Source organism: Dipteris shenzhenensis, chromosome 28 (assembly GCF_047967505.1).
Source record: "Dipteris shenzhenensis isolate YYH24624 ecotype China chromosome 28, Dip_SZ_1.0, whole genome shotgun sequence".
NCBI classification, from domain to species: domain Eukaryota; kingdom Viridiplantae; phylum Streptophyta; class Polypodiopsida; order Gleicheniales; family Dipteridaceae; genus Dipteris; species Dipteris shenzhenensis.
Genome location: NC_141623.1, coordinates 25,377,012 through 25,390,637, shown reverse-complemented (window position 1 = coordinate 25,390,637; position 13,626 = coordinate 25,377,012). Strand labels below are relative to the sequence as shown.

Here is a 13,626-nt window from a genome sequence, read left to right as displayed (position 1 = left end):
GTATCAATAATGCCAAGACCCACACACTAGGCGTATCCGAAGTCGACCACAAGGATCGAACACACACACACAACGTATGTAATAGACTAGGCAAAGCGAATGTGATAAATTTGGAGTTGTGTATCTCTACATAGAATTGCCAATCACTTTTTCCACTCGTTGTTTGAGCCAATCAAGTGTGGCACATGATTGTCGTAAACTCTTTGTTGTCCCATGCAAACTTACAACCATTGCATGGATGTAGAACCACTCCACTCGTAAGACTGAACGGCCAATTATAACACCCATCGGGCAAAGCCTTCGAGCGCGCACGCCTCCTTTCAATCCACACTCAGAGCAGGTCACCGCGCTGTCTTCTCGCCTTTTGAGGTCTGGTTTTCATCTTTGAGACGCATGTTGTGCTTTTTAGTTATCTTAGCTCATGCGAAGCATACTGTGCTTTTCGTCGAAAAGCTTCGAATGGGATAGCAAGTAGGCTTCCGAATACATTGATGCCACTCGTAGAGAGTCAAAAAGATTGAGAGACGCACGCATTGGGACGAGGAATTCAATGGGATGCAATGTAGCGACGGAAATCATTTGTACATAGTTCCGTATTCTCAAAGCCCTCCGGTGCAATAAATCATCCATTAGCAAGATGCTTCTGTGATGCATCTTCTATAGTTCGTCATCAACACATGCTTCATATATTCATCTTCTGTGTATTTCTATTCATTGAAACTCAATTTCGTGCCTGAACTCTGTTAACTCATCGATTCATTTTCTGGGTTCTTACCCCTTAGGTGAAGCTTTACGGCTGCTCGAAGATGGTTCGGACTGCAATATGGGGCAGTAGCTGCTTGTTGGTGATGCTTCTGGTTTGCACTGGACTGCAACAGCACGTTAGTAAAGCCAGCGATCCGGAGCTGCTGGACGATTTCGCCATGCCCAACAATATGAATATGACCAAGATGAGCGGAAAGTGCTTCACTTTCACTGGCTTCCGGGGCGCCAGTTTGGAATCTGCACCACCAGGGGCCTTCGTGCCTCTGAAAGGATCCTACATAGAATACCCTGCCCTGGAAGGGCTGGGTATCTCCCTGGCGTTGCAGCTGTTCCAGCCAGGAGCCCTCAATCCTCCCCACACACACCCAAGAGCCACAGAGTTAGTATACGTGCTTGAGGGCACCATCGACGTTGCCTTCATCGATACCAACGATACGATGTTTGAGCAGACGCTGCAGAGGGGCGATGTGTTCACCTTCCCCAAAGGCATGATGCACTATCTGATGAATCCCAGCAGCATGGATGCGGGAAAGGTGCTGGCAGCTTTCAGTAGTGCGAATCCAGGGAGGGTAGATGCCAGTATTTCATTGTTCGGAGCAGGGATCCCTACAGACGTGCTGGTGAAAGCGCTGAAGGCCTCGCGCTCTACGATTCTAGAACTCCAGGCTGCTTTTGGTGGCCGTGTTTAGTTTCAGGATAATTCTGCTCCTGATAGGACAGTCGCCCTTGAAGAGTTTTGAATTGTCATGCTGTGAATCCTCTGTATCTATCGTTAAGCTAAAGTACGCAGGAATATAATTTTATCAACTTTCATCAAAGTTCTCAAGCATTTTCATTCATAAGTGTTACCTTGTCTGTTCTGCGTATTCACCATTCAGAGAGTTACAAGTAACGTCATCATCTTCAATTCTAGAGGTTCAGCTGTTGCACATTAAGCTCTTGTACGTGTTGGCTCTTCTTCTCTATAGTTCGCAAACTCGTCTTGGTTTTACGTAAAGTGCATTTCATGCCGTGATTCACTCCGCAGGACAGCTCTCATAAGTTTACATTTTAATTGTCTGAAAGCTATTACTACTGAGCATACGTACCGCGCGCAGTCTTCTTTGTTGGGACACGACCGTCGACAAGAATAGGAAGACAGGAAACCGTCATTCACTCCGGCTCTACATTTAGACTTAATTGTCTTAAAGTTATGCTACGCGCAGTTCTTCTTTGTTGGAATACCACAAAAATGGTAAGAAAAGAAGGTAAGTTAAGTATGTTGGCATGCTCAATTAAAATGTGTAAGGTTGTGTGCTGTGTGCTGAATAGGCTTATCTTTCATCAATGGTAATTATCTTTAATGCATACAATTGTATATTTTGATGTTGTGCGTCTAGAAAAAGGCTCACTAGGCTTATCTTTCATGTATGGTAATTATCTTTAATTGATAGTAATTGTTTTTCTAGTTTTGTCTCTCTCTATCCCCATGGAGTATAATATGAAAGAGGTTGAATAGGCTTATCTTTCATGCATGGTACTTATATTTTTTTAACATCTACTTAAGACCTTAAGATTCTCCAAGCAATTGCATGCATGCATACGACATCAAGGAAGATTCTCCAAATAATTGCATGCATACATCTAACATCAAGGCACCTGATTCCACACTCAACATTGAATTCATGTGTTATTATGTCATGTAGCACATAGACGCACAAATTCAGAGCAAATTTAGCACCTAATACGACACTTGAACATTGAAATTGATGTGATGTTGTCAATTAGCACATAAACGGATGAAGTTTTTAATGGGGGAACCGATCTATACATCCATGAGTGAATTGAATATATGCTTGCTCTTTATGATTAATTTACAAATGGGATGTATAGATGGGAGACTTACATATCAAGGCAAGTGCATCTATAAATGAAGATTAACACGTGTAAATTTCAAATGCAAGAGTATTTTATTTGCATGCTTGTCTTTTCACATAACAACTCGCCCCCCAAGACGAATCTCACATGAAAACTTGACCTTGAGGAGCTCACTAGTAGAAAATATAATAGGAAGTATGGACTTAATGGGTACTTATTTCCTTTCCTCTTATATAGTTTGATTGATTGACATAAGTTCTTTTTGAGTGAAACAAAAGTACCCTATGAAGAAGATTTCTATCAAGAGGTCCACTCAACAATATGTGAATATAGCATATGAGTTGAAACACAATTTTTTCATTTGTTAACATTATAAATTTCTATTTTTACAAAAAATTAAGCTAAGCATGTGCATAAGTTTGTGTAAAAAAGGGAGTTATATTAAGGGTCAAATTTTATAGATAACCCCGGGTTCTATTACTACCCCTTGAATCTACATACTATGTAGGGTTCCTATGTAGTGAAGTCTGTGTGTCAAATTTCTACAAGCTTTATAGTAGCTGAGCTTTGCCTCATGGAGTTCACTACATGAGAAACCAACATGATGACATCTGCACTCTAGGAGTAAACTCCTAGTATATTTACATTTTTTCAACTTTGGTTTACATTTTTCAAATCTTTTTATTGAATGAATAAATATATCGACTCGACTTCTATGTATTTATAACTCTCCTTTCAAGCCCATGGCCTAGGCTAGATCATTAGTAGAGGTATCAACTACAAAATCTAGATGCATACGGGAATGACTTTTTCACTTTCTTATTTTCATACATAGTACTCCATGTAGGAAGTACAAGGATCGTATCATGTAGCGTACATATACATTGGATTGGTTAGATATATAGCCTACATATACATTAGATTGGCTAGATATATTGTAGAGCACTAACTTTCGACAATTTTAAATTTTAAATCTCCCTCCAATGTTACGAGTAGCTTGCATTTTAATTATGGAGCCATTGCATAGAGCAAGAAAAGATCATGTTCCGAATTGCTTCCATTTTCTATATGGGACCATTGCAAAGAACAAGAAAATGAGATTGGCTAATTGTTACCAAGTTAAACTCTACATGAATTTCATCTCAATTTAGTTTTTCACTAATGCTTTGCTAAGACAAGTTGTGCAACAGCTCAAAGAGACTCTCCTAGCTAATAGGGTAAGGTGCCTGGTTTTTTTTGCTATGTAGGTTATAGAATATTAACATTAACAATTTATAAATTATATTTACACATAAAATTGGGATTTGTTATTAAATTTTTACACATAAATTGGACTTTCTTTTAGTCATTTACATTATATTGCTAAGATGCATAGTATAATGAGTAGTTCCGCATGCCATGAAATGTTTTAAGTATGCCAAGTCCGAACTTTAAACAAATTGTACCCCTTTAATCTCTTCATAGCATCTATTCTTTTCTATTGCATTTTTTTTTCTTACTTTAAATAAAATACCAACCGGCTTGTATTATGAAAACGAAGAAAGAAAGGAAACCGAGGGGGGGGGTTGTTCAGGCTTCTATAAATCCTAAATAAAATTTGGTATTATCTAAGGGTAGATTGCCTCAGACGTATGCATATATGCAAAGTTAAGAACTAGGGAGAAGTCTCCCCAAGAGTTTAAGGAAGGAGCTAACCCTAGGGTGGATAGAGACCGGTGGTATCCCAAGCTTCCATCTCGCCTTGACGTCTTAACATACATCTACACATTTCAGACCACCAAACAGGACCATAGCAGGTGCTTAATATCCTCAATGGCACCACCACACATGGGACATGCAAGGCTCATGCAAGGTGCATTGCCATCCACTTTGCTAGCTTGGTAAGTAGAGATGCAAGGCTGTCCAACGGAAGAGACTAGCTCGACCCACTGTACCATCTTTCCACATCTCATGAATATGGTCCTTGGACTGTCTATTTCCAATGCAAGGGATGAGACAATGAGGACTGCAATGCATGTGATCAATAGATCTCCTAGTAAGATTTTGGATGGTGGTGTTCCTAAAGAGGCATGGAGTGGCACGAAGCCCTCTTACTCTCATTTGCATGTATTTGGGTTTGAGGCATATGCACATGTGCCAAAAGAGCTTCGGAAGAAGCTAGATCCTAAGTCTAGGAAATGCATCTTTCTAGGTTATGGTGCAAGTGGAGAGATGGGCTATCATCTCTGGGATCAAGAAGCAAAGAATATCATATGAAGCCATGATGTGGTCTTCAATGAGAAGAAGATGCATAAGACACCCACGAGGGATTTTGAAATGAGGAGAATCACTTTCTAGGAAGTGAGATATGTTGATAGACAGCAAGTTGTCCATCCACCGAATGTGCAAGAAATGGTGCGATCAGTGTTGAGATATCGAGCTCCACTCATGATATGCCAAGGTGACCATTGTGCATTTATATCACCGACTTGTTAGTTGTAGATGTGGTTGGTACACTGCCCATGAATAATAGCTGGATGATAGTTATCTTTATGTACTCTAGTTAGTGGCTCAGTTAGTATGCCACCGCTGAGTTTGTTTGAGACTCACATATAGGGCTCACCTATTCTATTGTACTTAGAGAGTTTTTTTGGCTTTCACAACTAAGAAGAGGAAAACTGTTTTCAGCCTCCACCCTTGTGTGTATTCCCCCATTATGTATGTGAGAAAGCTACAAGTGAGACTCCTTCCTTCTCTCCCACTCTCTTCACATTGTATCAGAGCTCGGTTCATGGTAAGGAGCTCAAGAAAGCAAACCAAGTTCACGGTGTCTTGGTAAGAGGATCAGTGTTGCTTTCCTTTTTTGAGTTTGGGAGCAAATCTCTGTAGGTAGCACAGCTGGAAAGTGCAAGAGTGCACTGTCTCAGATTGGGATGCCATTCGCGATGTGGCGAGAGGGCAGTATATGCTGCGGGAAAGGGGGACGCCCTTGGTGATAGTATGTTTTTTATTTGAGGCCATTTTTGAAACTGTTTTGGTGGTAGAAGTTTTCCACATGCACTCAAGAAAGTGCCCTATTTTTACTGTGTGACCACTGTTCTGTAGGTCGGTGAAAAGTTGCCATAGAAATAGCATCGTATGCCTGTGCGTAGAGATAGTCGGAGTGATAGAATCATTCTTATTGCCTGTTGATGCAAAATTGTCACTAGGAAGTGACTGTGTGGTCAAATACCACTTTCGTCAGTTTTGCAGATTTGCCCTTGTAAGGCAAAAGTTTTGTTTTTTGCAGTGAGAATATTTTTGTAGTGTTCTATAGTGGAATCTGATGCTCTTTCATAGATAGTCACTAAAAAGCTTGACAAGAATAGCTTCCAAGCATGGAAGTTTAGAATGACTAATTTCCTTAAGGGAAAAGGCTATTGGGAGTTCATTACTAGAGCTGAACAAGAACCAGTTATTCCTAATGTTCCCAATCACAACAGGAATTGCACGCATTTAAAGACTGGCATGAGAGAGCTTAAAAAGTTATGTACATGCTGTCTATCAGTATTTCAAATTCTATGATTATGCATATTCAGGATGCAAGCACGCCCAAGGAGGCGTGGGAAACTTTGACAAAAATGTATAGCACAAATACACAAGCCAGGAAAATGCAGCTCAAGCAGGAGTTGCATAATGTGCAGAGAGAAAATATGAGCATCAATGACTACCACATGAAGGTGAAGAAGATTGCAGATGCACTTGCTTCCATTGGGTCACCAGTGAAAGATGATGATTTAGTTTCTGTGACCTTGAATGGTCTAGGAAAGGATTCTGCACAATTCTGGACATCCATTGTTGTCCGCTCTTCTAATTTCTGAAGAGCAGAGAAATGATGGTGCATCTTCTTCAAGAGGAACTTCAAAAGAAATTGTCTTCTACTCAAATGCTGGAAGAGGTCTAGAGGCAGAGGTAGAGTAGGCCAATCTGGAGGCCATGGCAGAGATCAAAATATGCAACAAATTCAAGAAAACAGTCCTATGGAGGAGGACGTGGTAACTTTAGAGGCAGGGGGAGCCAAAGAGGTCGTGGTGGATGGCAGAGAGGCCAAAATGCAAACAACAATGTTGAATGCTACTACTGTGGTAAAATGGGTCATATGGTTAAAGATTTCTATAAAAAGCAGAATGACATCATGACTGAAAAATTGCAGCAAGGCAATTATGCATCCTCTAGTAGACAGGGTGATGACAGAAATGAGCATTTGTTTATGGTGCAGCACATGACCAATTCTGTGACAAGTGCAAAAGAAAGCAATGATGTGTGGTATGTTGACTCAGGTGCATCAAACCACATGATAGGTCATGCAGAATGGATACAAGATGCAAGAAAAATGGAAAGACCAAGATTTGTGGAGACTGGTGATGATACTGCACCTCCTATTGTGCAGATTGGGCAAAATCCTTTGTCTATGCAGGATAGGAAAAAGAAATACCTGTCTGATGTATTTCATGTCTCGAATATCACCAAGAACCTGGTTTCTGTTGGTCAAATGGTTGAGCAGGGCTTGCAGGTTAGATTTAATCCTCATGGATGCTTTGTTGAGGATATGAAAAATAAATGTGCTTGATAGCAAAAGGACTCAAAATGAAGGCTCACAAACCCTTAATCTAATCTCAAGTGCCTCTAATGTGAAGTGTTGCCTCCCTTATTTAAAGAGTAATTCAATAGCCAAAGGATAGCCTCGGGGGGGTCACTATGTATAAACCCTCCATATCATGTGCGTTCAAGGACTATTTCTAAAATCCTTTATTTGTAAAATTTTCATTAATAAAATGTACCCTTTTTCTATACAAATCTGTAAATTTTTCCCAAATTTGTTTTAAATACTCCCTTATGTAGATTAACTTTTGTAAAAATTAGATATTAAAAATGTCCTTCTGTTGAACTCACATGATAGGGTTACATATGATGAGTGACCCCCCCGAGAGGATAGCCAAAATGGAGACAAAAAAGCTTGTTGAATGGATGGAGGAAGGGGGGTAAAGATGAGGTTGTTCTAGGCTAATATAAAATGGAAGTTTATTCTAAAGTGGCATTGCACATGTTGCTAGCCATGTCATCCTCCCTACATCTATCCACAGCAATATCATCCATCTGAATGAAATGTTGTCTTCTCTTCTTTGATGATGCCTTTCTCACACATTCCCATTTTGTGTCTCCATATGCCTAGCCAGATTGTTTGCATCAAAAGGCAATGCATTACTTCAGCTATCATTTTGGTTCCACCCTTCAAGACTCAAATTTAATTTTGACCAAAAGAAAAGTATTTCTTATCAAAAATCCATGGGCTAGCCAAACTCTAGAACCCCTTCAGCCATGGATGTAGAAGGCTCACCATGACCTTCTTTTACTACACATAGATAAGAAAACCAAACACAAAGTAAAACCAACTTTTATTGGCCTCAACCAAGCATAAGCTTCAATTCTTGGTGTTACATTAAAAAATATCATGAACATGAAAAAATCTCATAAATTTCAATTCTTTGCTTTACATGAACAAATACCTTGCAATTACATTGACTCACCCATAACATGTATCATGTTGTAATTCACAATCTACTGATTAGAATCCACACCCATAACATGCACACTAGCATCATCTCTTTCCATTATGGACCCACCATTCCAACAAGCATATCCAAAACCACTCCCCCCTCCTTGGAAAATGCATAAGTATAAGAACAACTCACTTCTCTCTAGACTTCCCTCAAGGTTTTGTTGTCATCATTTTCCATGCTCCATTACTTTTCTTCCACTTCTCTTGCGTTATCTTCCTTAAGTTTGGTGCACACATTTTGCAACAAAAAATGTACAAATCTTGTACAAATCAAGAGCCATCTCCTACATTAGTATGCAAAACCTCAGTTAGAGATCATGACATGAAATAAAAACCTTAACCATATTTCAGAAAACATGCTTTAAATTCTTTTAAATAAACAATACACTCGCTAGAAACATTTTCAACTCAAAAGTATCGTACAAGATAGGGTTCATTACTTGCCTGCCATCAAATCTTCTAACAAAAGGATCCACTCCATACAAATGAATGAAGTCTTGTACATGGAGAACATGCTTGTCACTTGTAACTCTATCTCACGTATGTGGGTAGTGGAAGAGAAGAATAACAATCACCCAAAATCATCCAACATTGTTATACTGAAGACTCAGGACTGCTTCAAGAATTTCAATGGCTATACATTCCAACCAAGTATGCCTTATAATTCCATCATTGCCATGCCAGTGAGCATGTCACAAAGTATGATATCTATACTATACAATGTCAGGAACCCCCTTCCTCATTCTTTCTCCATGTGCCTCATGCAATCGCAAGAAATCTTAAGTAGTCTCAATCTCATTTTTCCTCTCTATTCTTTAACCTATTAAACATTGATATCACATCAACACAAATAACACGAGTCGAAAATTGTACTTGGAATAGTCACATTTCCCTTTTAATATTCAAAATAGGCCCCTTTGTCTTAGGCTAGAAATTAATTTCTAATGAAAATTTTTTCTACTTGGCCTTTCTCTTCACTAAAGCATTAGGATACGCCTTAGCATCCCTAGGACATATGGTGAATGCCCTTGTGTCCATGTTCCTAGCATCAATGCCATCCTCCATGTCATGCAAAAGTGAAACTTTCTGATAATGCTCCATACTAGGACCTTTCACTTGCTAGGCATTTGCCTAGAGGTAAATCTAGCCCCTAGAACTATACTTTTCTTCCGACTACAATATATCAAGACACCTCTCTTCTAAATGTTTATTATAAACTAAATACATTCTCACTAAAAAGGTTTAGTGTTAGCCACAAGTTAACTTTGCTTTTGCATCCTCAATGTTTATCTCATAAATGGCTATTGTTTGTAGACTTTAAGAACTACAATATCATATATGAAACCGTATATATGTTGAGGCCTTCTCTCGGTGGCATACACCCCTACCCTCACTGCCTCTTTTGGCTGATGTACTCCCTCTGGGTGCCAACTCAATATGTATTATGTTACTACCCTTGTCCAAAAGCTAGGATGTGGGGGAACAAGGTCCATATATAATTTGCATGGATTTCCTACAAAAGCTTTAAATATGCAAGGGAAAAATATGACAATCTCCATTCCTCCCTACCACAAAGCATAAGGTTTATACTTCAAAAAAAAAGAAAGATTTTAAGATTAGAACATATTTTTCATAATATGTGAGACCCAAGGGGGGTGAGAGGGTTGCGGGGAGAAGGGGTTTCTTTTTCATGCACGAGGGGGGGGGGTGTCTTTTGGATGAGGGGGGGTTAAACAAAAAATACACTAAAATATAAAAACCTAACTCCATTCAAAATCATGTAACTTTTTCATTTGTTACCCAAATTTCAAGATGTAAAGACAGATTCAAAGCTCTTTTAGTATAGAACACAATCATGCTAATTTGACTACTTTAACTCATGGCATAATATCAAATTCATGTCATACTCAAATTTTCATACATATTCTTGCTAAAGGGAGTTGGCATCTTAGGGTACACCCTAACTCGAGAAAGAGGACATCCCAACGCCGAGGAAGACCAACACACTATTCAAAATTTTTGGACTTGTGTAAAGTCCAATTTGAGAAATGGACTAAAAAACAGTCCAAAAATTTTGAATATACTAGTAATGTTGTTTTTTAACTAGATTTGCCAACTCAAAACAAAAGATTGAATGATTTTGAACTAGATTTGCCAACTCAAAACAAAAGATTTAATAATTAAGTACTAAGAACATCAATGCATAACCAAATCTCTTACAAAGGGGTCTACATAAACATTTTCATAACTTCACAAAAATCTCTTGCAAAGTGGTCTACATAAACATCTTCATAACTTCTTGTGAATTGAGCAACTATCACCTAAGAACATCAATACATGACCAATAATAGATGACCAATTCTCTTACAAAGTGGTCTACATAAACATCTTCATAATCATGTAAGAACATCAATAGATGACCAATAGATGACCAATTCTCTTGGAAAGGTGGTGTAAATAAACACCTTTATGTATAAGTGGTGTGCACACACCTTTATGACCATTTCTTTTAGAAAGGTGGTGTACATAAAGCCCTTAGAAAGGTAGTGTAGATAAATCCTTTTATGTGTAAGTAGTGTACATATACACCACACTTGGTATTAAAAAACACCGTTAAGTATAAAATGGCCCTCATAAACAATCTTTATACATAATAATGAGAGTAAAGAAATAAAAAAAGTAGTAAACTTTTCATTAGATATTAGCTTTACATAGAAGTTCAAAACTTGTGATTACAAAGCCGTTAGCCAACATGTTACTCAGTACCAATGTCCTCAATGCCAGGCCCTTGACTACCAAGGTCCTGACTAATAGGCTGCTCTAAGACTGGAGTCTCAGTAGCAAGGTCCTTACTAGTTTGCTCTTCAGTTCCAAGCACCTGACTAGTAGGCTGCTCTAGAGTCTCATGACCAAGTTCTTGGTAAGTAGGGACCTGGCTACTAGGTTCCTGACTAGTAGGCTGCTTTGGAGTCTGTAAGGTCATGGTTGAAGAACCATCTATGCCTCCTGGTAACTCCTCCTGGTCATGCTTTGCCTCATCCATACCTTCTTTGAGTAAGGCTTCCTTGCTTGATCCACTTGCCTGTCCTTCACCCAAGATCGATCCACTTGCCTGTCCTTCATCCAAGATCAAGGGTGCCTTCCTCACTTTTAATTTTAAGGGAAGTGCTTCCACCTCTTTAGCCTTACCTTTACCTGTGACGTGCTGTACTACTGTAACTTCTTGTTGCCGTGAACCTTCCCGTATGATGAGTGGAACCTCCTTGACTCTAGTTGACAATTGATCACCCTTATTCTTTGTGCGGATTTCTTCTTGCCGTAAGTCATCGGATGCAGAGCTTTCATCCTCATCATCACCTGAGCTAGAATCATCACCCTCAGACTCACTACCCTCTTCTTTGACATTTTCCTCCTCAAAGAAAGTAGTGCAACTGTAATATGTGTCAAAGAACTCAATTTGATGGGGGGTATCAATAACATTTACATTTTTACCTTGCCGTAGCAATTTCTCAGCAGCAAAACCCATTCGATACAATGCTACTTCCCACCCATCATTCAATAAATTCTTTGTCATCTCTAGTATCACATCAGGATCCATCGGCTTTCTGTAATCCACCATTGCTGCATCAAGCTTAACCTTATGGTCCTCAAAGTAATGAAGCTCGAGAGTCCTTAAAGGAGTTTGGATTAGATTACCACCACCCCTCGATAAGAAGCACATCAAGAAAGGCTGCAAGACTTGAATGGCAGTGCCTTCCAAGACAGTCATATGATTACGCAGGACTATACCATGGTATACTTTTGAAAGTAAATACCCAAATGAAGATGTCAAACTCGCATATAGGGCATCCCTTTGTGATTCTGTCACGAACAGGACCAACGTTGATCTTTTCTTATCTGCCATAGGACCTTCAACAATAAACCGCACAAGTTCAACTATCTGTGACACTGCAAGGTCTTGCAATTCATTTATGAAAAATACGCATGGCTTCTCCCAAGCATGACCGCTCATTGTTATGAAATGCTCCGTATCAATGCCATTGATGTGTGCAAATTTTGTATCATTCTCTGATAGCAGGATATCATAAGAGAAGCTGAATGAAGAACCATCATCTAAACCACCAATTGCTCTACCTTGGGTACTGGACTGCAAGGCCTTTTTCTTAATGTCCATATATTCTGTCTCAACAACCTTTGGCATTTTAGCTCTTAGATCCTTTGTTGGTGTGGCATCTACATCCATTGAAGCCAACCACTTTCTAGCCCATGTTTTATCAAGGAGTTGACCTAGGCTAAGTGCTTTCTTCTTATCCACATCAATTGACTTGCCAGCTAACTCATCATCAGATTTCAATAAAAATAATAGTGCCGAGAGAGCAGCCTCACTTTGAATCATTCGGGTGACCACTTCATCTAAGTTGCTATGCTTGCTCTTCTTTCCAAAGAAGCAGTCACCACTTAGGATCTTCTTGCATACTTCTTCTGTTATTGCATCTGGAACAAACCTTAAAGCTCTCCACCAAACAATAGACATCGTTTCTTTATTTCTTTCCTCTGAGTTGCAATGTGCTCTGGTGCCTCAAAGGATATCTTTCCTGTTTCATATGCTTGGCAAACATCCACGATGCTCTGAAACACTGATTCCTCACGGAAGACAATGCAGGTAACATCCCTGTATCTTGCAACAGCGGTGTTCAAATCCTTTGCCTCAACCTTATTACCTGGTATGCCTTGCGTATTGCTTACAACACCTTTCAAGCATCTATAGAACCGAGTCCTCTTTGTCATGTACTCCGATGTAGGTCTCCTGCCCTTCACTGTTTGTGGCTTTCCACAGCCCATCCATAACTCCCTTGCCTTTATCAAGATCTCAGAAAGAGAAGAGCTTTTTTTCAACCTAAATGGAGCAGAATTCAGCCTCTCTGATTCTAGAATGTACTTCGAGTCATCATTAAATATGCATATATGACAAATGACCCGTTGAAACTTTTCCATCCACTCAATCTGTGGCAAGTTTCCTTTTCTTCCCTCATCAAGGGCGATCCTGCAAGCCTCACAAAAGTGTTGCCCATCAATGGGCTCAAACCTACATCTTTCTAAGAATCTATTCTTTGCCAGCATGTATCTCTTCTCGATGTCACTCCCATATCGGCTTTGATACAAAGCCTCTCCACGAACAAAGTCACTCTTTCTAAAGTTCTCAAAAGCATCAAGAAAGTCCACGCGCTTTTGAAATGTGACATCAGGCAATGTGGGATCATCTTCTTGAAGTCTCTTAAATGCCATAGGACGAAGAGTGATATTAGTGGCAACGGGAGTTCTTGTTTTCCTTGTATCTTCATACAATTTGCGTGCAAATATCTTATCGAGCTTTCTTTGATTTGTGAACAATGAAGCTCGATCAATAAGCATTGTGGCCACGCTGA

General features: G+C 39.5%; 1 protein-coding gene across 1 annotated transcript; it reads left to right on the top strand.

Moving 5' to 3' along the window:
• The first annotated feature begins 806 nt into the window (after positions 1 to 806).
• Positions 807 to 1,454, top strand: LOC147883372 (putative germin-like protein 9-2). Its single transcript, XM_087399477.1, has one exon. The coding sequence runs from the start codon at positions 807 to 809 to the stop codon at positions 1,452 to 1,454; it is 648 nt and encodes a 215-aa protein (XP_087255603.1).
• Positions 1,455 to 13,626: the final 12,172 nt, after the last annotated feature.